Source organism: Heliangelus exortis, unplaced genomic scaffold (assembly GCF_036169615.1).
Source record: "Heliangelus exortis unplaced genomic scaffold, bHelExo1.hap1 Scaffold_74, whole genome shotgun sequence".
NCBI classification, from domain to species: domain Eukaryota; kingdom Metazoa; phylum Chordata; class Aves; order Apodiformes; family Trochilidae; genus Heliangelus; species Heliangelus exortis.
Window position 1 is genome coordinate 12,501 of NW_027285990.1, and position 23,903 is coordinate 36,403.

The following is a 23,903-nucleotide window of genomic DNA, read 5'->3' on the forward strand; positions in this document are numbered from 1 at the left end:
CAGGCAAAAAAAAAAAAAAAAAAAACCCAAAAAAACCCAAAACTTGGCGGATTCCGGCGCTTTTTGGGTCGTTTCATGGTGGTGTTAAAAACCCTGAGACGCCACCGAAGAAAACCCCAAATTTGTCGGGTTTCAGCCCAAAGTGGAGCCTCTGGGACATCTGAAGCAGCGAGGTGAGTGCCCCCCACCCCATGTTTTTGGGGTGAAAAGGGGGGATTTTAGTTGGAAATGGGGGGTTTGGGTTGAAAATTGGGATTTTTTGGAATGAAAATGGGGATTTTGAGTGAAAATGGGGATTTTTGGGGTGAAAATGGGGATTTTTGGGGGTAACGGGATGCAACTGGAAACGGGGATGCATTTTTGTCCTCTTTCCCTTGCATTTTTTTTGCCCATTTTGGGGGATTTTGGGGGTTTTGCAGGAGCTGAGATGCCGCTCGCCTTCACCCTCCTGCTCCTGCTGCTTGGTAAGTGAGAAAAAAAGCCCCAAAAAAAGTGAATTTTGGGGGTTCTGGGTTGACCTTTGCCCCCTCCCTCCCCCCCAGGAGCCGCCGGCGGTGCCCACGAGGAAGGAGAAAAAGGTGAGAGTTGGAACAGCCCCAAACCCCGGGTTTTTCCCCCAAAAATTCCCCCGTTTCTGCTGGGAGGTGGCAGCAGGAGGGAAGAAAGAAACCCAAGTTCTTGATTTCTTGAAAATGTTCCATTTTTGCCCTTTTTATCCCCAAACCCCACGCGAGGAAAAGAATCGCGTTTGGGGTTTTTTTTTTGCCTAAAATCTCAGTTTTCCCACCCAAAATGCGGACGTTTCTCCTTGAAGGGAAGGGAGAAGCTTCCTCCCCCCCCCCCCCCCCCCCATTGGTGGCTTTATGAAAATTAAATTTTCCATTTCCACCCTTTTTGCCCTCAAATCCCCACTCAAGAGCAAGGCGAGCGCTGGGACCGTGGGTTTTGCCTAAATCCACCGTTTTCCCACCCAAAATGGGGTCACCTCTGCAGGGAAGTGTCGTTTCCCCTCAAATCTCCACGGAGGGTGGGGGGGGGGGATTCCCTTCCCCTCCCCCCCCCCCCCCTCCCCCCAGAATCCACCCCACGTGGCCATTTAAATCCCGGAAGACCCAAATCGTTGCGTTTCACCCCAAAACGAGTTTTTTTGGATTTTTTTTTTTTTTGGGGGGGGGGTTTGGTGTCCCCCCAACACCTCAACCTCTGCCCCCCCACAGCCTCCCTGCTCTACCCCTACGGGGAGGACCAAGGGGACCAGAAAAACCCCAAACTGGATGATGGGACCTCCGAGAAGTTGACTTTGGCCACGCCCTTCACCTTCTACGGCGAAGAGCAGCGGGACCTCTACGTAGGGCGCCCCCACCCCCACCTCTCCCCTCCTCCCATTTCCCCCTTTTCCGCTCCGTTTGGTCACCTGACCCATCCCCCCACCCCCACCCCCCCTCAAAAAAACCCCCAAAACCCCCCCAAAAAATCTTGGTGACCTTGGGAGGAGTTTGGTCGTTGGGTTCCAGGTCTTGGGTTGGAGAAGTGGTTGGGGGCTCCATGGCCAACCAAAAGTTGACCTGGAGATGCCCAAGGGACCCTGATCCCCCCCCCGAGTGTGGTCAGAGAGACCCAAAAGGGGATGGGGACCCCCCCCCCCCAACCACCCACCTCGTGCCAAGGTGTCGCTGGGTGCCGCCACCTCCGTCCTGGCCTTGGTGTCTCCGGCAGGTGAACAACAACGGCGTCATCTCCTTCGGGGTCAAGGTCAACCACTACATCCCCGACCCCTTCCCCTTGGCCGACGGCCGCGCCTTCCTCACCCCCTTCTGGGCGGACGTCAACAACGTCCTGGGGGGGGACGTCTTCTACCGCGAGGCCACCGACCCCGCCCTGCTGGGGGACGTCACCCGGGACATCAACCAATACTTCCCCGACGTCCCCTTCGCCGCCACTTGGGCTTTCGTGGCCACCTGGGACCGCGTCGCCTACTACGGCTCCGTCTCCGAGAAGGTTGGGGGGTCACCTGGGGGCTTTGGGACCCCACTCGGGAGCTCCCATCACCCACTTGGTGTCCTCCTGACCCACCTCTTGCACCTTCAGCCCTTCCGTTGGCCTCACAGTTGACCTCACGTTGGTCTTTGTGGCCTCCTCACCCATTTCTTGGCCTCCTTGCCCTATTTCTTGGTTTCATGACCCATTTCTTGGTTTCATGACCCATTTATGGGTCACGTGACCCATTTCTTGGTCACGTGGCCCCTTTCTGGGCCTCACGATGTGTTTCTTGGCCTTTGTGACCTCTTCCTTGGCCTTCACCTTCCACCCGCGGCCTTCACCACTCATTTCTTGGCCTCCACCGCCAACCCGTTGGCCTTGGCCACCCATCCATTTGCCTCCACGACATCCGAGGTCACCAAGGTGCCAAACCAGCTCGGCCACGACCCTCTTGGCCACCTCCCTCCTGCAGAGAACGGGGCCTTGGTCGAGACCCCCAAAAATATCTCGTCTGGGGAGGCAGACACCAAAACCAACCAGACAGGAGGGCTCAGGCCTGGTCAAGATGGCTTCCAAGGGCGAGCAGCTGACACCTCCCCCTTCAGATCTCCTCAACCCACCCCTTCTGGGGTCACCTCTCCCTCTTCTTCCTCACAGGTCAACACCTTCCAAGCCGTCCTGACCACCGACACCAAGAAGTCCTTCATCATCTTCAACTACGGGGACATCCAGTGGACCACGGGGGAGGCCAGCGGGGGGGACGCCGAAACGGGGCTCGGGGGGACCCCCGCCCACGTAGGTGGGGCTGAAGGATCCCCTGGGGGATGAAGGGAGTTGGGGAACGGGGGGAGGGGAGGAGGTTGAGCACGGGTGGGTTTTGGGGGGACAACACCAAGGTGGGACCTCAGCCCAGCCCGAGGGTTTTGGGGAAACCGACCCCAACGGGAGGAGTTTGGGTCGGGATTTGTTCTGGAGAGGAAAATGTTGAAGGTTTGGCCACGGTGGGAGGTTGTCCCGGGCCATCCGGGGACAACAATGAGGAGAGGTTGACCCAGAAGATTTTTGGGGGTGCCACTTCCTGGGGACAATGAAGGTTGGAGGTTGGTCCACAAAATCCTTCGGTGCCGACAACGCTGAAGGTTGGAGACCAATCCAAACTTTTTTTTTTTTTTTTTTTGAGGGGTGGACAACCCTGAGTTGACCAACGGTTGGAGGTTCACCCATAACTTTTTTTTTTTTTGGGGGATCCCCCCAAGAGCAGTAGGAGGTTGTCCAACCTGATTGGTTCCTTGGGTGGGGGTTGAGCCTCCATTTTGGTCCCATTTCCAGGCCGGCTTCAACAGTGGAGACGACACCAACTTCTACAACATCCCCGGCTCCCAAACCGAGGCCATCGTCAACGTCACCGACACCTCCAACGTCGGCGTCCGGGGCCGTTGGGTCTTCCAGGTGGATGACTTCAAGGTGACGGGCGTCCCCCCCGAGCCACCCAAGGTGGTCGACATCAACAACTGCTGGTTGTGAGTTGGAGTTTTGGGGTGAAAACCTCAAAAAAAATTAAAAAAAAAAAAAAAAGAAAAAAGAACGGAGAATCGCTCGGGGAAAAAACGTTGAGTTCTTGGTTTCTTCTCGTAGATGAACCCGGATGTTGGCGGCGTCGACCCCAGCGTTGAGGTTGGAGGAGGAGGTCACGTGGGGGGGATGAACCAACCAGAGCAATAAAAATCAGAGTTGAGCCATGGCAGCGTTTCTCGTGACCTCGTTGGGGAGATTTGCAGAAATTCCTCGGGTTTTGGGCGCTTTTGGGCGTGAATTTGGGGGTTCGGACGCTCTCCAGGTGTGGATTTGGTGTTTTGTCCCCCTTGCAGACCAAAAATCCTGGGCAGGTTGGGGCTGTACACACAGAAATAGGGAAAAAATAGTAAAAAAAGAAAAAAGAGAAACAAACAAAAAAAAAAAGGCGAATAAAAAGAGAAAAAATGGGAAAAAATAGAAAAAAATAGAAAAAAGGCAGCAGCAGAAGCAAATCCTTCTTCAGTCATTCCAACTTTTTTTTTTTTTTTTTTTGCTGCTCTTTGCCCCAGACCTGGCCCGGCCTTAATCAAAACAAGTTTTTTTTTTTTTTTTTCCCCATTTTTCACCTTTTTTGGCCAAAAGTGATGTCACAGCACTGGGTGGGCCTCTCCCTGGGGGGCGTCTGCATTTGTCATTTTATTTTTTTCCCTCTTTCTGAAAAAAAAAACACCCAAACCAAACCACAAAAAAAACCACACACCCCCCCACACAACCCACCCCCCCCAGAATAAAAGGAGGACCAAGAAGTTGGGGCTGGGATTTGCTTCAAGGATTTGAGGAGAAAACGGAGGATTTTGGGGCTCGAGTAAAAGGCAGAGGTAGGGAGAGGGGGAAGGTACAAAAATAATGATTTTGATTTATTTTTGGGAGGAGGAAAGAGCTGAAAATGGGAAATTCATCAAATTCCTCCCCCCAGCCCTGGGGGTGCTCTGGAATTTGAGGGGTTCTGAAGGGATTTTCAGGGGAAAAAGGGGAAAAAGGGGAGGAAAAGATTGAGGGAAAAGGGGGAAAAGAGGAAAAAGAGGAAAAAGGGAAAAGGGGGGGGGAAGAAAAATGGGGAGAAATGGGAAAAAAAGGAGGGAAAGGTGAGGAAAGGGGAAAAGGGGGGGGGAAGGGGAAATGAGGAGAAATGGGAAAAAGGGGGAGGAAACTGATAAAAAGGGGGGAAAAAAGGAGAGAACTGGGAAAAAAGGGGAAAAGGGGAGGAAAGGGAAGAAAAAAGGGGAAAGGGGGAGAAAAAGGAGGGGAAGGGAAAAAGGTGGAGGGGGAAAAAACAGGAAAAGGGGAAAAAGGGGAAGAGAGAAGGAAAAGGGAGAGAAAAAAAGGGATTTTGGAAGTAAAGGGGAAAAAAGGGAGGAGAAGGGAAAAAAAAAGGGAAGGGGGGAAAAAAGGGAAAAAAAAAAAAAGGGAAATTTGGGAAGGAAAGGGAAAAATGGGGCAAAATAAAGTAGGGAAGTGGGAAAAAAGAAAAAAGTGAGGAAAGGGAAAATGGGAAAAAAGGGAGATGTGCAATAAAAGTAATTTGGGGAAGGATTTTGAGGGGGAAAACCGGATTTGGGGGATTTTTGGAGTGTGGGTGCAAAAAGCAGAACTGGGGGGTGAATGCAACAGGACACAGTGGTGGGTGGGGGCAAGGGCAAAAATCTCACTTTTTGGGGGCGGGCGGGGGTCTGAGTGGGAAAAATGTGGAATTTTGGGAGGAGCGGAAGTGCAACAAAACCTCAGAATTTGGGGGCAGGGACAAAAAAGAGGTGGAGTTTTGAAAATTTTCTCCGATTTGATCGTTTTGTTACTTTCTGCAGCCCAAGAGCCATGGGGGGCAGGGGCGACGCCGCCGCGGTGCTGGGGGTCTGGGCCATCCTGTGGTGGGGTGAGTGCCAAGAGGGTGGGGAAACTCATCAGAACCTGGAAAATTCCCCCCAAAACGGGAATCGTCTCAGAAGATTTTTCCCAGGGCCACCCCCCCAGCCCTTGAGGAGAGACCAAACTCTGCCCTCCCCCACCCCAATCCAACCAATAACCCACCCACCCAATATCCCAACTAATAACCCACCCAACCAATAACCCACCCACCCAATAACCCACCCACCCAATAACCCAACCAATAACCCACCCACCCAATAACCCATCCCATCAATAACCCAACCAATAACCCACCCACCCAATAACCCAACCAATAACCCACCCATCAATAACCCAACCAGTAACCCAACCAATAACCCACCCAATAACCCACCCCATCAATAACCCAACCAATAACCCGCCCAACCAATAACCCAACCAATAACCCACCCAATAATCCACCTAATAACCCACCCAACCAACCCTTCCAATAACCCATCCCATCAATAACCCACCCAATAACCCATCCCATCAATAACCCAACCAATAACCCACCCACCCAATAACCCATCCCATCAATAACCCAACCCATAACCCACCCACCCAATAACCCATCCCATCAATAACCTAACCAATAACCCACCCACCCAATAACCCAACCAATAACCCACCCACCCAATAACCCAACCAATAACCCACCCAACCAATAACCCTTCCAATAACCCATCCCATCAATAACCCAACCAATAACTCATCCCATCAATAACCCACCCAATAAACCACCCACCCAATAACCCATCCCATCAATAACCCAACCAATAACCCACCCACCCACCCAATCAATGTCACCTCATACCCCCCCAGGCCCCTCCCCAGGTGCCACCTCGAGCCCCACCTGCCTCTCTCTCCCCACTTGGTGCCCCCCAGCAGTGACCTCGCAGCTGACGAAGGCTCCCAACACCTCCTCCTCCTCTTCCTCTCCCTTTTCCAGGCGGCCTCCATCTCCCGGCGGCGGGGGCGGCGTCTCTGCGGCACCTGGGGGAGGACTTCGTGGTGGCCTTCATGCAGAACGGGTTGCGGCAGAGCCTCAACAGCGACTTCAAGCTGCTCATCACGGCCTACTCGCCCTTCACCTCCGTCACCATCTCCATGAAGAAGCCGGGCTTGAGGATGACCGTCCAGGCCGCGGCGGGCCAGACCATCCTGGTGAAGATCCCGCCGCAAGCGGAGATGGTGGGGAGCAGGAGCTTCCACAACACCGTGGTGCTCAGGTCCAACAACGCCATCTCCGTGGTGATGGTCAACGAGAAGCCAACCTCGGTCGACTCCGCCGTCGTCTACCCCGTCCACAGCTGGGGCACCGAGTACCTGGTGGTGACGCCCAACGTGGGCACCGACCGCTACGGCGAGTTCGTGGTGGCCGCTTGGGAGGACCCCACGGCGGTCGAGGTGCAGCTCAAAGCCACCGTCACCTACGAGGGCCGGGCCTACCCCCGGGGCTCCGTGCTCTCCCTCCACCTGGAACCTTTCCAAGCAGCCCAACTCCAAAGTGCTGCCGACATGTCCGGCACCAAGATCCTGGCCCAGAAACCCGTGGCCGTCTTCACCGGCCACACTTGCTTGGCCAGGTTCTCCACCTGTGACCACCTGGTGGAGCAGCTCCAGCCCGTGTCCAGCTGGGGCACCACCTTCATCGTGCCCCCGTTGCCTTTCGAGACTCAATCCGACCTCGTCTACGTCTCCACCTCCCAACCCACCCGCCTGGAAGCTCGACACGGCGCCACCAAGAGCGTCCGGGAGCTACGGCCCAACCGCTCGACGCTCTACGGCCTCCAGGCCTCCAACTCTTTGACCCTCTCGGCCAACGCCGGCATCCAGGTCATTTTCTTCGCCGACGGAGGTGACAAGGACTCCATCTCCTACGACCCCTTTTTTATGACCATCCCGGACGTCTCCAGCTACTGCAGCTCCTACAGCCTCTTCGCCTTGGAGGGTTACGACAACCACGCCCTTCTGATCGCCAAGACCTCGGAGACTTCCGGTTTGACCCTCAACAGAACCCCCCTGAGAAACGTGGCGTGGAGACCCATCCCGGGCACCGACTACGCCTGGGCCGGCCTCGCCCTGGGGCCCCAGTTCGCCGTCCATAAGTTGGAGCACCCCACGTCCCCCTTCGGGGTGCTCAGCGTGGGGATCCGGCAGCAGAAGGCCTACGGGGCGGCGGGCGTCTGCGACAGCGGTGAGCGCCCTCCCTCTGCCCTCCCCCTGCCCTCCTCCCACCCCTTTTTGGTTTTTTTTTTTTTTTTTTTAGGAGTTATGGTTTATTTGTCTCCTGAAAAAAAAAAAACAACAATCAACCCCCTCAGATTTGGCTGCTTTGGGCTCAAATTCAGCTTTTCTCAGGACAAGAAGGTCTAAAAGGGGGGGAGGAACCCAACGTGGGCTCCTGTGATGGTTCCCTTCTATTAGGCAACCTGAAAATATTTTTTTTTAATTATTATAATTAATATATAAGGATTGTCATGGATTAATTATGTATAAATGACCTGGAAAAGTAACAGGCAATTATTATAATTAAATAATCAATGAGAGGAGCCTCAAGCAATCAACCCACACGTTCAAATCCAAGCGTGAGCACTTGGATGATCTATAAATAAATAATAATCTATCATTACAATTAATATATAACTATTGTAATGGGTTAATTGTATATAAATTTTACAGAAATATAACAATCAATGGGAGGAGCCTCAAACAATCCACCCACACGTTCAAACCAAAGCTCAAGGTGGCCAAACCCACCCGGAGGAATATTTAATCTCTAAATAACCTAAAAACAAATCATTTCTAATTAAATAATCAACGAGAGCTTCAAGCGACCAACCCAGATGACCAAGTCAACGATTAAGGGGGTTGAGCCCACTTGGGATCAATTTTTTTCCTTTTTTCCCCATAAATCAATCGTTTATCATCGAGTAATCAATGGAAGGGTCCTCAAGTGACCAACCCAGATGACCAAGTCAACGATTAAGGGGGTTGAGCCCGCTTGGGGTCAATTTTTTTCCTTTTTTCCCCTTAAATCAATCGTTTATCATCGAGTAATCAATGGAAGGGTCCTCAAGTGACCAACCCAGATGACCAAGTCAACGATTAAGGGGGTTGAGCCCACTTGGGATCAATTTTTTTCCTTTTTCCCCCTAAATCAATCGTTTATCATCGAGTAATCAATGGAAGGGTCCTCAAGTGACCAACCCAGATGACCAAGTCAACGATTAAGGGGGTTGAGCCCACTTGGGATCAATTTTTTTCCTTTTTCCCCATAAATCAATCGTTTATCATCGAGTAATCAATGGAAGGGTCCTCAAGTGACCAACCCAGATGACCAAGTCAATGATTAAGGGGGTTGAGCCTGCTTGGGGTCAATTTTTTTCCTTTTTTTCCTTAAATCAATCGTTTATCATCGAGTAATCAATGGAAGGGTCCTCAAGTGACCAACCCAGATGACCAAGTCAACGATTAAGGGGGTTGAGCCCACTTGGGATCAATTTTTTTCCTTTTTCCCCCTAAATCAATCGTTTATCATCGAGTAATCAATGGAAGGGCCCTCAAGTGACCAACCCAAATGACCAAGTCAACGATTAAGGGGGTTGAGCCCATTTGGGATCAATTTTTTTCCTTTTTTCCCCATAAATCAATCGTTTATCATCGAGTAATCAATGGAAGGGTCCTCAAGTGACCAACCCAGATGACCAAGTCAACGATTAAGGGGGTTGGGGGCTCACTTGGGGTCAATTTTTTTCCTTTTTTCCCCTTAAATCTATCGTTTATCATCGAGTAATCAATGGAAGGGTCCTCAAGTGACCAACCCAGATGACCAAGTCAACGATTAAGGGGGTTGAGCCCACTTGGGGTCAATTTTTTTCCTTTTTCCCCCTAAATCAATCGTTTATCATCGAGTAATCAATGGAAGGGTCCTCAAGTGACCAACCCAGATGACCAAGTCAACGATTAAGGGGGTTGAGCCCATTTGGGATCAATTTTTTTCCTTTTTTCCCCATAAATCAATCGTTTATCATCGAGTAATCAATGGAAGGGTCCTCAAGTGACCAACCCAGATGACCAAGTCAACGATTAAGGGGGTTGAGCCCATTTGGGATCAATTTTTTTCCTTTTTTCCCCATAAATCAATCGTTTATCATCGAGTAATCAATGGAAGGGCCCTCAAGTGACCAACCCAGATGACCCAACCCAAACCCACCGGGGATAAATCCCTGCTGGAGGCGCTGGTTGGCCGTCTACGGTGACGGCGACGCTTGCGTCGCCCCCAGGGTCCCTTCCGGTGGCAAATCCCCCACCGACCCCCCCCAAAATAATGTCACGTGGCTTCCTGCAGATCCCTGCCGATTGGTGGAGTGCCGGGCGAAGGAGACGTGCAAGATGGAGAAGGGGGAGGCCGTGTGCACTCACGACTACATGGGGACCTGCTTGGGGACAAGGTCCCCCCAGTACCACACCTTCGACGGCGCCGCCGTGGACATCCGGGGGGGCTGTTCCTACACCATCGCCAAATCCTGTGCCAAGGACCCCACCCTGGTGCCCTTCGTGGTGGAGGAGAAGAAGGGAGAAGGAGACTCGGGGAGGTCGGTGACCAACGTCAACGTCTACGCCTACAACGTCTCCATCCAAGAAGGGGAGGGAGGCAAAGTCCAGGTGGGTTTTCCCGGGTTTTCTGGACGGAAGCCTCTTGGGCCAAGAGGAGGAAACATCCTGGTGGGTGAGGCTGAAATTCAGAAAATAATAAAAAAAAAAAATAGTAAAATAGAGGGGAGCCAGCAAAAAAAACCACAGGAAACTGGGAAATTCTACTCTCCAAATCAAGCTTTGGACCCAACCTGAGAGTCCTCCGGTTCATCCATGATCATTTTTGAGTTGGTATCGTGGAAAATGTGATTTTTAAGGCTGCAACTCTCCTGTGAGGTTCCCATCTTGCCCACCAATCATGGAGAGCCAATCACAAGAGGTTCCTCCCTGCTGGAGGGTTAAAAATGAGGTTTTAAGGCCCAAAGTTGATGGAGCTGCTTCTCCCATGACACCTTTGGGTTCTGATCTTCTGATCTACAAAATGTGGGGGGGGAAAATGGCTGCTTTACTCTTTTTTGATGATATTAAGATTGGTTTTTTTTTTGAGGGGGGGGGTTGTGGCCACCACGCACTGGGGACTCCATCTTTCTTCTTCTCCTTTCCCATCAAGGTCAACAACAAAGTCACCACCCTGCCCACCACCTTGGAAGGTGGGAAGATCCAGATCTTCCAAAACGAGGGCCGGGTCATCCTGCAAACGGATTTTGGGCTCCAGGTGACCTACGATGAGGAAGGGGCCATCATGGTGGCCGTGCCCAGCAGTTATTTCGGGGCCACCTGCGGCCTCTGCGGCAACTTCAACGAGGACCCGGAGGACGAGGCGACGCTTCCCGACGGCACTCGGGCCACCGGTGCGGGGGACTGGGCCGAGAGCTGGAGGGATCCCTCCTGCCAGGACGGGTGTGGAGATCTGCAGGACCCGGCAGCCTGTGGTGAGCTCAGAATGGGGGTCCCCGAGCATTTTTGGGGGGGGGGAAGGGAGGAGGGGGCCACGTGGAGCTCAGGCCAGGCCGCCGCTTGGAGAAGTCAACTTGGCCAACGTCAAGGGAAGGGTCGTGGCGCTCTGCTCGTGATCGACCACCCCACAATCCACCTCACCCGGCTTCGGGTGCCCCTGAGGGACTGAATTAGGTTGGGGGTGTCCCCAGGGGGTGTCTCGGAGCCCCTTTTGTAGGGGATTCCAACACCTCCAGCGCGGGCGCTCAACGCCGAGTTCTCGGCTCATCCTTCGCGTTGCCTTTTTTTTAGGTTTTTCGAATTCCTCTTCTCAACCTTCCCCTCCCCCAGCCCGGAGCTGCCCTCCAAACAGCCACTTCGAGGCCTGCGGGACGGCGTGCCCGGCCACCTGCCTCGCCCCCAGACCCCCGACCTCCTGTCCCCAGCCCTGCCAGCCCGGCTGCCAGTGTGACCAAGGCTTCGTCCTCCTCAACGCCTCCTGCGTCCCCGCGGGGACCTGCGGCTGCTCCCACAACGGGCGCTCCTACAAGATCCAGGAGGAATTTTGGGAAGACGGGAGCTGCCAGAACCGGTGCCGGTGCCGGGAAGGGGGGGAGGTGGTCTGCAGGAGAAGCCTCTGCAAAGCCCACGAGAAATGCGTCACGGTGGGCGGCGTCGCCACCTGCCAGGCCACCCAACACCTCACCTGCATCGGCACGGGGGACCCTCACTACACCACCTTCGACGGGGCGCGCTACGACTTCCAAGGGACCTGCATCTACCAGTTCGCCGCCCTCTGCAGCCAGGACCCCAACTTGGTCCCCTTCACCGTCAAGGTGGAGAACAACAACCGGGGCAGCAAAGCTGTTTCCTTCACCAAAACCCTCACCTTGGAGGTCTACGGCAACGTCATCACCATGAGCCAGGAGCACCCGCGCAAGGTCAAGGTAGGCGTCTACCAGAAGCCTCCATCTTGCACCTCCAGCTGCTTTCTTTTCCATTTTTCCCCCCTGTGGAAGCCTCAATTTCTGCCTGGCATCTCCCCGAGGAGCTGGTTGGGCTCCCAACACCTGAATTTTAACCAGAAGTTCAGGTTAAAAAAAAAAAAAAAACCAGCAAACAAATAGCCCTACATCGTGTTTATGTTGAGCTGGGGGAAAAAAAAAAAAAAATTATTATCTCTCTCCAGCAAACCGAAAAAAATCTCCGTGCATAACGTAATATCCATGAGTAACAACAAAAACACTTCCACATTCCATAAAAAAACCCTTAAGGCCTTTGGCTTCCCATGGGGATTCGGGAGTTTGTGTTTCCTTTCTCCCTGACAACTGCAAAGAACAAAAAAAAAAACCCCAACAAAACAAGAAATGACTCAGTTTATCTGGGAAAGGTTCAATTCTGCCCCTGCTTTCAGGGCCAAAAAGTTTTGCACAAAAGCACCGGCTCCACCTTGGTTTTTCTTTTTTCTCCCTGAACAATAAATATTTTCCACTCAACCTAAAACCCGGAGCCCGGAAATCCTCCTCACCCAAAAGGCTTTTGGCAGGAGCACCCAAATCTTGAGCAATTTGCCTTTCTCTGGAAGCCCCTCCCCCTGCGGAAGTGTTTGTGCAACACCCAAATCTCGGGGGGATTTGCACCGTTTTGTAAAAACACCCAAATTCTGAACAATTTGCCTTTTGTCCTGAAATTCCCCCTCTGAAAAGGGTTTTACAAAAATGCTCCAAATTTCACTGATTTGCATTTGCCCAGAAATCCTCCTGGTGCAAAAGGGTTTCCAAAAACCACCCAAATCTCAAATAATTTGCATTGATTTGCAAGAAACCTCCAAAACTTGAAGAATTTGCCTTTCCCTGGAAACCCCTCACGGTGCAAAAGTTTTTGTAAAAACCCCCCCCCCAAAATCTCAAGGAATTCACCCCCTTTTTACCAACCCTCCCCAAATTTGACCAATTTGCCTTTCCCTGGAAATCCCTCACGGTGCAAAATTTTTTGTAAAACCCCCCCCAAAATCTCAAGGAATTCACCCCCATTTTACCAACCCTCCCCAAATTTGACCAATTTGCCTTTCCCTGGAAATCCCTCACGGTGCAAAATTTTTTGTAAAACCCCCCAAAATCTCAAGGAATTCACCCCCATTTTACCAACCCTCCCCAAATTTGACAAATTTGCCTTTCCCTGGAAATCCCTCACGGTGCAAAATTTTTTGTAAAACCCCCCAAAATCTCAAGGAATTCACCCCCATTTTACCAACCCTCCCCAAATTTGACCAATTTGCCTTTCCCTGGAAATCCCTCACGGTGCAAAAGTTTTTGTAAAACCCCCCAAATCCCAAGGAATTCACCCCCACTTTATCAACCCTCCCCAAATTTGACCAATTTGCCTTTCCCTGGAAATCCCTCACAGTGCAAAATTTTTTGTAAACCCCCCCCCCAAAATCTCAAGGAATTCACCCCCGTTTTACCAACCCTCCCCAAACTTGACCAATTTCCACTTCCCCACAATTCCTTTGGGTTCCACCAAACCTCCCCCCAACCTCCAAGCCTTTCAACCACCCCAATATCACCCAACCCTTCACCCCATTTCCCCCCCCCCCAAACAGCTCAACGGGGCCTTCGTGGAGCTGCCCATGGCCCAGAAAGGAGAATTCGAGCTCTACTACAGCGGCGTCCACGGTTTCGTCCGCACGGCCTTCGGCCTCCGCGTCAGCTTCGACTGGCACAGCTACGCCCGCGTCCTCCTCCCCGCCGACTACGCCGGCGCCGTCTGCGGCCTCTGCGGCAACGCCAACGGCGACCCCGACGACGACTTCCTCACCCGCGAGGGCCGGCGGGCGGCCGATGAAACCCAACTGGCCGAGAGCTGGAAGGTCGGGGAGGTCCCCGGCTGCTCGGGGGGTTGCGGGAAGAACTGCCCCAGCTGCACCGAGGAGGAGAAGCGGCTCTACCGCGGGGAAGGTTATTGCGGGGTCATCGCCCAACCCGGGGGGCCCTTCCGGCATTGTCACCTCCTCCTCGACCCCGCGCCCTTCCTGGAGGATTGCGCCTTCGACGCTTGTCACTACAAAGGCCACCGGCACACCCTCTGCAAGGCCATCGCGGCCTACGTCACCCAGTGCCAGAGCCACGGCCTCGCCGTGGAGCAATGGCGGACGCCGACCTTCTGCGGTGAGGAGGCCCCCCCAAAAACCTTCCCCCCCCAGGGCTTGGCCAGAAAAAGGTTGGGAGCCCAACCAACCCTCGTGGCCTTACTTTGAGGCAGCAGAAACTCAAAATCGGGTTGATTTTCCCCGTTTACAAACGTCTCCTTCCACCCCTGAGGCCAAACGATGGGTTTAGATGCAGAGATGATGAAAAAAAAAAAATCAGGATTTTCATGGCCAAAGGATGATGTCAGCCTCCCTTTTTCCAGCCCTGCAGACAAAAGATGCATTTAGATGCAAATCAGGATTTTCCTGCCAGAATTATTACTTCAGTCTCTCTCCTTCTGCAGCCCCAAAGCCAAAAAATTGAGTTCAAACGCGACTCATTTTTGAGACAAAATTTGCTCCCTCCTTCGTGCAAAAAATAAACCCCAATCTCCTTGGCTTTCTCAATGCAAGAAAGGGGGAGAAAAAAATAAATTCCAGTTGCCCTCCAGAGGCTCTATGAACAACAGGGTGGAGGAGGCCAAAAAAAAAAAAAAAAAAAAAAAAAATCCAGATCTCCCTCCACATATTTAATTAAGGCAAATTAATGCAAAAATAAACCCTGATCTCTTTCGCATCTTTAATTAATGCAAGGAGGGGGAAATGAAAATAAATCCCAGTCACCCATATTTATGCAAATTAAGTCACCTCTGCTGGTGCTCCACCACCCACGACTCCTTTGCATTGGCTCCCCAGCCTTCCACGCGCTGACGGAAACGGAACCATGGGTTGGGTTGGGTTGGGTTGGGTTGGATTGGGTTGGGTTGGATTGGGTTGGGTTGGGTTGGGTTGGGTTGGAAGGGACCTCAAGGATCCTCGTGTCCCACCACCGGGCTGCCCCAGCTCAGGCCTTGGAGATCCCAAAGGATTGGTGGGGGGCACAAACATCCTTGGGCCACCTCCTCACCTCGAGGCCTTCAACCGCCGCTCCCAAGTTGAGTTTCATCTTTTTTCACCTTTCTCTTCCAGGCCCTTCCTGCCCCCAACATTCCCACTACGAGCTCTGTGGCACCAGCTGCCCGGCCACTTGCCGGGGCCCGCTTCTCCCCGGGGACTGCTCCTTGGTGGCCTGCACTGAGGGTTGTTTCTGCGACCAGGGCTTCCTCCTCAGCGGCGACGAGTGCGTGCCGGCGGGCGAGTGCGGCTGCGAGCACCGCGACCGCTACTACAAGAAGGGGGAGGTGTTCTACGCCTCCTGCCGCGAGCGGTGCCGCTGCCGAGCCCCGGGGGTGCTGGAGTGCCAGGAGGCCTTCTGCGGAGCCCACGAGGAGTGCCGAGTGGAAGACGGGGTCTTGGGGTGCTACCCCACCGGCTACGGGCGGGTGGTGGTCTCGGGCGACCCCCACTACGTCACCTTCGACGGGAGAGCTTTCGACCTCCCGGGGTCTTGCACCTACGTCCTGGCGCGGCTCTGCGGAGCGGGGCGGGGGTTGACCAACTTCACGGTGCTGCTGGAGCAGGACGCGGGGGGGAGGGGCAACGTGGCCCTGATGAAGAAGGTGGTGGTCTCCATCCACGGGTACACGCTCAGCGTGGAGCGGGGACGGAGCTGGGAGGTGATGGTAAGTCGAGGCGCGGCGGCCCGCGCGCGGCCGAGCTCCCGCCGGGCGTAAAACCCCGCCGGGATGTCCCCAACCCGCGGGGCACACGTGTCACAGCCCCTCCCCACCTTCTGTGTCCCCCCCCCCCCAGGTGGACGGGGATCGCTACACGCTGCCGCTGGTGACGCGGGACAAGAAGGTCCGGGTTGGCCAAGAAGGGACCAACATCGTCCTCCAGACGGCCGCCGGCCTACGGCTCCTCTACAACACGGCCACCTACCTCCTGGTCACCATCCCCGACGTCTACCGGGGCCGCGTCTGCGGGTTGGGTGGCAACTACAACGGGGACCCCGGGGACGACTTCCAGCTGCCCGGGGGGTCCCTGGCGCAGAGCACCGAGGAGTTCGTCACCTCCTGGAAGGTCCCAACGGAGAACGGGGCCTGCACCGACGGTTGCTCCGGCGCGGCCTGCCCGGCCTGTGACGCCGCCGCCGCGGCTCCCTACAGCGCCGGCGACTCCTGCGGGCTCATCCGGGACCCGGCGGGGCCTTTTGGGTCGTGTCACCGCCGGGTGAGCCCCGTGGAGTATTTCAACCACTGCCTCCACGACGTCTGTGCCGCCGGCGGCGCCCAAGATGTCCTCTGCTACAGCCTCCAGGCCTACGCCGCCGCGTGCCAGGCGGCCGGCGCCGAGATTGGCGGGTGGAGGACGGACACTTTTTGCCGTAAGTCCTCCGAGGTATCTCCTTGGAGATGCTCCAGCTCCTCCTCTTCTCCAAACCCACATTTTTTTTTCACTGCACCAAAACCTTCCAATTTTTCAAACGTGAGGGGTTTGTTGTTTGGTTTTTTTTGGCCCTTCTTTTGAGGCAAGTTCACCTTTTAAACCTAAAAAGAACAACAACAGCAACAACAAAATCTAATTTGGGGGTTTCAATCACCTATTTCCCACCAAAAAACCTCACCCTGGAAGAGAGAGAAATTCCACCAACAAAACCCCAACATTTCTGTCAAATGACCTCAAAACGGGCACCCGGTGATCTTAATTTGGGTGTTAAGAGCAGAATTTGGGGGTTTTAAGACCTTTTGGAGCCTTTAGAGACGCCCAAGACCAGGGGGACACCCCGTGGTGTCCCGGGAAGGATTTTTTAGGGCGCCGATAACATTTCTCCCCTTTTTCTGTGTTTTTTTTCTCTCCTCCCCCCTCCCCCCAGCCCTCTCCTGCCCACCCCACAGCCACTACGAGCTCTGCACCCGCACCTGCGACTTCACCTGCGCCAGCCTCTCCGTGCCACCCCCCTGCAGCTGGACCTGCTTCGAGGGCTGCCAGTGTGACGATGGCTTCCTCTTCGACGGAGAGGCCTGCGTGTCCCTGGAGCAGTGTGGCTGCACCCACCAGGGACGGTATTTCAAGGTGAGGTTGACCCCCTCCAGGTCTTCTGGTTGAGGAAGGGGGAGTTGGGGGTGGGTTGTCCTCTTCCGGAGGACGCAACCGGCTTGGGGCTTTGCTGGGTTGGGTTGTCCCGTTGAGTGGAGGCAACTGGTTTGGGGGCGATGAGGTGGGGTGATCCACTGGGTTGTGGCCTCCACCTGTGGAGGGTTGGGTTGTCCCGTTGAGTGGAGGCAACTGGTTTGGGGGCGATGAGGTGGGGCGATCCACTGGGTTGTGGCCTCCACCTGTGGAGGGTTGGGTTGTCCCGTTGAGTGGAGGCAACTGGTTTGGGGGCGATGAGGTGGGGTGATCCACTGGGTTGTGGCTTCCACCTGTGGAGGGTTGGGTTGTCCCGTTGAGTGGAGGCAACTGGTTTGGGCGCGATGAGGTGGGGTGATCCACTGGGTTGTGGCCTCCACCTGTGGAGGGTTGGGTTGTCCCGTTGAGTGGAGGCAACTGGTTTGGGGGCGATGAGGTGGGGTGATCCACTGGTTTCTGGCTTCCACCTGTGGAGGGTTGGGTTGTCCCGTTGAGTGGAGGCAACTGGTTTGGGGGCGATGAGGTGGGGTGATCCACTGGGTTGTGGCCTCCACCTGTGGAGGGTTGGGTTGTCCCGTTGAGTGGAGGCAACTGGTTTGGGGGCGATGAGGTGGGGTGATCCACTGGTTTCTGGCCTCCACCTGTGGAGGGTTGGGTTGTCCCGTTGAGTGGAGGCAACTGGTTTGGGGGCGATGAGGTGGGGTGATCCACTGGTTTCTGGCTTCCACCTGTGGAGGGTTGGGTTGTCCCGTTGAGTGGAGGCAACTGGTTTGGGGGCGATGAGGTGGGGTGATCCACTGGGTTGTGGCCTCCACCTGTGGAGGGTTGGGTTGTCCCGTTGAGTCGAGGCAACGAAGTTGAGGCGTCCATGTTCGGGGAGCTGGGTTGTCCCAACGAGGTGGTTGGAGGACTCCTTCGGTGAGGGGGGGTTTGTCCCATCCGGATGGTTCAAGAGGTCTGAAGACTCGTTTGATGGGGGGGGGATTTGTCCCATGGGGATGACGTCATGGCTCTGGGGAGTCCATCTTTGATGAGGTGGGTGGAGTTAACCCCAAAACCCTTCCTTCCCAGGCAGGGGAAACCATCACCTCCCAAAACTGCTCCACCCAGTGCAGTTGCCACCCCTCCCGAGGGCTCCTCTGCCGGGACACCGCGTGTCCCCGGGACGAGGTCTGCACCCGGCGGGACGGGGCCCAGGGCTGCGTCAAGCGGGAAGGGCGGTGCCGGGTGTCCCCGGGGGCTTCCTTGGACACCTTCGACGGCGCCGGGGGGCGGCTCCTGGCCAGTGGCACCTACAAAGTGAGCGCCCTCTGCGACGAGCAATCCCCCGGCTGGTTCAAGGTGGTGGTGGAGGTCAGCGAGTGCCGGGAGGACAACGCCGCCCCCGCCCCCGCCGCCGTCTTCGTCTTCTTCCGCGAAGCTTTTATCACCCTCAGCGCCAACCTGGAGGTGTGGGTAAGGTGGGGGGGGAAGGGTGGGGTGAAAATGTGGGGTGGGGAACCTCCAAGTGGTTCCTCAAAGGTTGTGGGGGCAAATAATTAAATTAAGAAATGGAATTAGGAACCCCCAGGTGGTTCCTCAAGGGTCATGGGGGCAAATAATTAAATTAAGAAATGGAATGAGGAGCCCCCAGGTGGTTCCTGAAGGGTCATGGGGGCAAATAATTAAATTAAGAAATGGAATGAGGAGCCCCCAGGTGGTTCCTGAAGGGTCATGGGGGCAAATAATTAAATTAAGAAATGGAATTAGGAACCCCCAGGTGGTTCCTCAAGGGTCGTGGGGGCAAATAATTAAATTAAGAAATGGAATTAGGAACCCCCAGGTGGTTCCTCAAGGGTTGTGGGGAAGAATTAAATTAAGACATGGAATTAGGAACCCCCAGGTGGTTCCTCAAGGGTCGTGGGGGCAAATAATTAAATTAAGAAATGGAATTAGGAACCTCCAAGTGGTTCCTCAAGGGTCGTGGGGGCAAATAATTAAATTAAGAAATGGAATTAGGAACCTCCAAGTGGTTCCTCAAAGGTCATGGGGGCAAATAATTAAATTAAGAAATGGAATTAGGAACCCCCAGGTGGTTCCTCAAGGGTCATGGGGGCAAATAATTAAATTAAGAAATGGAATTAGGAACCCCCAGGTGGTTCCTCAAGGGTCGTGGGGGCAAATAATTAAATTAAGAAATGGAATTAGGAACCTCCAAGTGGTTCCTCAAAGGTCGTGGGGGCAAATAATTAAATTAAGAAATGGAATTAGGAACCCCCAGGTGGTTCCTCAAGGGTTGTGGGGAAGAATTAAATTAAGAAATGGAATTAGGAACCCCCAGGTGGTTCCTCAAGGGTCGTGGGGGCAAATAATTAAATTAAGAAATGGAATTAGGACCCCCCAGGTGGTTCCTCAAGGGTTGTGGGGAAGAATTAAATTAAGAAATGGAATTAGGAACCCCCAGGTGGTTCCTCAAGGGTCGTGGGGGCAAATAATTAAATTAAGAAATGGAATTAGGAACCCCCAGGTGGTTCCTCAAGGGTCATGGGGGCAAATAATTAAATTAAGAAATGGAATTAGGAACCTCCAGGTGGTTCCTCAAGGGTCATGGGGGCAAATAATTAAATCAAGAAATGGAATTAGGAACCCCCAGGTGGTTCCTCAAGGGTCATGGGGGCAAATAATTAAATTAAGAAATGGAATGAGGAACCCCCAGGTGGTTCCTCAAGGGTCATGGGGGCAAATAATTAAATTAAGAAATGGAATTAGGAACCCCCCAGGTGGTTCCTCAAGGGTCACGGGGGCAAATAATTAAATTAAGAAATGGAATGAGGAACCCCCAGGTGGTTCCTCAAGGGTTGTGGGGAAGAATTAAATTAAGAAATGGAATTAGGAACCTCCAAGTGGTTCCTCAAAGGTCGTGGGGGCAAATAATTAAATCAAGAAATGGAATTAGGAACCCCCAGGTGGTTCCTCAAGGGTCATGGGGTGAAGAATGAAGACGTGAAGAGCCCCCAAGTGGTGCCCCTCAAGGGTTTGTACTGGGACCAGTGCTCTTGGACATCTTTGTCGGCGCCACGGGCGTCATCTATGGCGATTTGATGAAAAAAATTGGGGGGGATTTCTCTCCTCTCCCTTTTGACGTCCTCCAGTGGTCGACCTCAACCCCACCTTGGAACTGTTTGATTTTTCCTGGGACTTTTTGGCCTCATTTCTGGGTTTTTTGGGTTTTTTTTTTTTTTTTTGCCTCGCTGCAGGTCAATGGTCTCCTCACCCCCCTCCCGGCCGCGGTGTCCAAAGCCGTTTCCATCGCCGCGGGGGTGGGCAACGTCACCGTCTCCCACTCCTCGGGGGTGGACGTGCTCTTCAGCTCCCAGGGGGAGGTGACAGTGACCGTCGGGGCCGCTCTGGCCAACCGGCTCTGTGCCCCCTGTGGCAACTTCAACGGCGACCCCGGGGACGACCTCCGGCTGCCGGGTGGCCGCGCCGCCGGGAGCATCTCGGAGGTGGTGGATGCCTGGAAAGCCAAAGACTTCACGGGATGGTGAGTGACCCCACGTGACCCTTCCCCCGCCCACGGCCTCGGGGGGGTTTGGACGGAAGCCCCGGGCAAGCCAGAGGGAAAGGAAGAATCTCCGTGGGGACACCGGGGGGGTTGGGGTTTAGGTTGCACCCCAGGAGGATTCCTCCATCTTCTTTGGTTTCGTCCACAGCGACTGACACGCACAACCAAGGAGGTGATGCTGGTAAGGGACCCCCCGCTCCCCCAGGCCTGGGATTGGATGAGGTTTCGTTTGTTCAACCCTCCCGGATCCGTTACCCTCGGTAACCGGGGAGGTTCCGATGCCTCAGGATGGACCAGGAGTAGAGAGACCCCTCTGGAGTCACCCAATCTTAGCTTTTGGCGTAGGACACCCTGGAAAAAACAGGAATGGCCCCAAAACTGTGATGCCCAACTCTACCAACCCTTAACCCAACTCTACCAACCCTTAACTCAACCCTACCTAACTTAACCCAACTCTACCAACCTGAACCCAACTCTACCAACCCTTAACTCAACTCTACCAACTTGAACCAACTCCACCAACTCTTAACCCAACTCTACCAACCCTTAAAACCAACTCTACCAACTCTTAACCCAACTCTACCAACCTGAACCCAACTCTACCAACCCTTAACTCAACCCTACCAACTCTTAACCCAACTCTACCAACTCTTAACCCAACTCTACCACCCTTAACTCAACTCTACCAACTTGAACCCAACTCCACCAACTCTTAACCCAACTCTACCAACCCTTAAACCCAACTCTACCAACTCTTAACCCAACTCTACCAACTCTTAACCCAACTCTACAACCCTTAACCCAACTCTCCCGAGTCCACCAACCTTCCCGTGTCCCTCAGCACCAAATCTCCACCACTTTCAGACCCCTCCAGGCCTGGTGACTCCACCCCCACCCTGTGCCAGGGCCTGACGACCCTTTGGGTGCAGAAGTTTCTCCCCATCTCCAACCAACCTCAACCCAAACCTTCCCTGATGCCACTGGAGACCTCTTGGCCCTGCGCTTGGTCCTTGGGTGAAGAGACCACCCCCACCCTCCCCCCAACCTCCTCCCAGGGAGCTGGAGGCAGCCAGAAGGCCTCCCCTGATTGGCTGGCTTGGAAGGGACCCCAAAGACCACGGAGTCCCCCCCCAACCATAGGCAGGGCCCCTCCCCAACCCCAGGTTTCTCCGAGCGCCTTCGAAGACGACGCCCACCGACGCCTTCCGGCTCGGAGACTTTTTGAACCCAACCCCACCCCCCCGGGGTCACCTGGGGCGAAGCTCCCGTGGGTGGCGAGACCCCAACTTGGCCTCCTGACCACGGCCAAAGGCCCAATGGTTCCTCCTCCCCTCCCCCCACCAGGAGGGCCTCAAGGGTCACCCAACTCTCCTCTCCTTCCAGCCGCGCCTCCAACCTCGTGCGGACGGAAGTGGAAGCCCCCACCTACCCCCCTGCAGTAGAAGGAGACCACGAAGGGAAGGCCCCGAGGGGACAAGCCCATCCCCCACCACCCCACCCTCCCCCCAACGCCCACCCCTCCCCCCCCCCCTTCCATCACCTCCTGCTCTTCTTCTCCGGAATTTCCCCGCATCCTTGGAGGCGCCGCCCAACATCTCCGTTGGGTTTGGAGACCCAACACCAAGCAGAGGAGGACATCAAGTGGGGGGAGGTCCAGCACCTGCAAGAAAAAACCAAACAAAAAACAAACAAAAAAAAAGGGTAAAACTCCTCAGAAAGGGCAAAACTCTTCAAAAAGGGCAAAACTCTCGATCTGGCCCCAAATCGGTGATGGAAAAACGTGGATTTTCAACACCCCCCCCCATCTCCTTGTGGTGGAGCCCGAAGCTGAGATGCTCCATCTGCACCTGAGTGGGATGAAGGAACCTTTGAGGGGGCAGAAAACTCAAATGGAGGCCAACAGACCCAAATCCCAGCTGTTTTGCCCCAAAAATTTACTGTCCTCCCTCTAACGCTGCTGCTTCGGGTGCACCAATAAAGCTTCTTCTTACAGAGGGGTTTTTGGGGGGGGTTTTGAGGTTTTTTGGTTTTTTTTGCTTTGTAAATTCTGGGGTGGGAGGACAAAAAAAAGTGGGAATTGCCCCCACAAAATTTGACAAACCAAGAGAAGAAAATAATCGAGGAATGGAATTAAAGGCCAAGAAATAATAAAGGAACAAGAATAATGAAAAAGGAAAATAAATCAACCCACACAACTATGAAAACAAACCCCCCCCCCCCAAAAAAAAAAGTTCTAGAGCCCTCAGAGTAATTACCCGGCCTCCAGCTAATTACAAAATTCCCCAAAATCCTTGGAAATTGTCCCAAAGGTTTGGAGCAAATCCCAGGGTGGGAAAAGCTCCAGGGTTTTCCCCTCAAGCATCCCAAGAGGCCCAAGCAATTAAAACCAAGCCCAAAGCAATTAAGCAATTCCCAGGGTAATTAAAGCAAAGAAAAAGAAATTAAATGCCAAAAAATCAAGAAAAGCCCCAGAGAAGTTGAGTAAAGTCCTAAATAAATAAAATCCAGAGTAAGGAAGCAAAAACCTCAGAGAAATGAAATAAAATCCCAAACAGAGAAATTAAATGCCAGAGTAGAGCCAAAACCCCAAATAAATAAAGGAAATCCCAAAGAAAATGGACACAACCCTAAATAAATACCTAAAATCCAAGTAAATAAATAAAATCTTAAATACAGAAAATCTCAGAGTAACTGAAGCCAAAATCCCAAAATAAATAAAATCCCACATAGGTAAAATCCTAAATAAATAAAATCCTAAGTAAATAAAATCTTAAATAATAAAATCCTAAATAAATAAAATCTTAAATAAATAAAATCTTAAATAAATAAAATCCTAAATAAATAAAATCCGAAATAAATAAAATCCGAAATAAATAAAATCCTAAATAAATAAAATCCAAATAAATAAAATCCGAAATAAATAAAATCCTAAATAAATAAAATCCTAAATAAATAAAAATCTTAAATAAATAAAATCCTAAATAAATAAAATCCGAAATAAATAAAATCCTAAATAAATAAAATCCGAAATAAATAAAATCCTAAATAAATAAAATCTGAAATAAATAAAATCTGAAATAAATAAAATCCTAAATAAATAAAATCCTAAATAAATAAAATCCTAAATAAAGAAAATCCTAAATAAATAAAATCCTAAATAAATAAAATCCTAAATAAATCCTAAAA

At 53.0% G+C, this 23,903-nt stretch overlaps 2 protein-coding genes across 3 annotated transcripts; both read left to right on the plus strand.

Moving 5' to 3' along the window:
* The first annotated feature begins 427 nt into the window (after window positions 1–427).
* Window positions 428–3,746, plus strand: LOC139790969 (sushi, nidogen and EGF-like domain-containing protein 1). The gene is made up of 7 exons (XM_071732739.1): window positions 428–464; window positions 543–578; window positions 1,218–1,348; window positions 1,717–1,998; window positions 2,638–2,775; window positions 3,310–3,500; window positions 3,616–3,746. Exons 1-7 carry the CDS (start codon window positions 428–430, stop codon window positions 3,617–3,619), a joined length of 819 nt encoding a protein of 272 aa, XP_071588840.1. The 3' UTR covers window positions 3,620–3,746.
* Window positions 3,747–5,342: 1,596 nt separating this feature from the next.
* LOC139790968 (IgGFc-binding protein-like) lies at window positions 5,343–22,709 on the plus strand. 2 transcript variants are annotated; one of them, XM_071732738.1, is made up of 13 exons: window positions 5,343–5,425; window positions 6,389–7,636; window positions 9,791–10,107; window positions 10,649–10,970; window positions 11,287–11,921; window positions 13,577–14,141; window positions 15,131–15,723; window positions 15,854–16,427; window positions 16,917–17,116; window positions 18,245–18,628; window positions 20,410–20,696; window positions 20,866–20,898; window positions 22,101–22,213. In XM_071732738.1, the coding sequence occupies exons 1-12, from the start codon at window positions 5,368–5,370 to the stop codon at window positions 20,870–20,872; spliced, it is 5,190 nt and encodes a 1,729-aa protein (XP_071588839.1). In that variant the 5' UTR covers window positions 5,343–5,367; the 3' UTR covers window positions 20,873–20,898; window positions 22,101–22,213. The 2 variants fall into 2 exon arrangements, with proteins under 2 accessions (XP_071588839.1, XP_071588838.1); XM_071732737.1 differs by lacking the exon at window positions 20,866–20,898 and having other exon boundaries at window positions 22,101–22,709.
* Window positions 22,710–23,903: the final 1,194 nt, after the last annotated feature.

Bases quoted from the DNA above. Each gene is read 5' to 3' on its own strand.
- LOC139790969 (XM_071732739.1), top strand. From the start codon at position 428: ATGCCGCTCGCCTTCACCCTCCTGCTCCTGCTGCTTG. The intron at 1,999-2,637 runs GTTGGGGGGTCA...TCTTCCTCACAG, and splicing joins ACGGCTCCGTCTCCGAGAAG to GTCAACACCTTCCAAGCCGT. The intron at 2,776-3,309 runs GTAGGTGGGGCT...TCCCATTTCCAG, and splicing joins TCGGGGGGACCCCCGCCCAC to GCCGGCTTCAACAGTGGAGA.
- LOC139790968 (XM_071732737.1), top strand. From the start codon at position 5,368: ATGGGGGGCAGGGGCGACGCCGCCGCGGTGCTGGGGGTCTGGGCCATC. The intron at 10,971-11,286 runs GTGAGCTCAGAA...CCTTTTTTTTAG, and splicing joins GCAGGACCCGGCAGCCTGTG to GTTTTTCGAATTCCTCTTCT. The intron at 20,697-22,100 runs GTGAGTGACCCC...CTCTCCTTCCAG, and splicing joins GCCAAAGACTTCACGGGATG to CCGCGCCTCCAACCTCGTGC.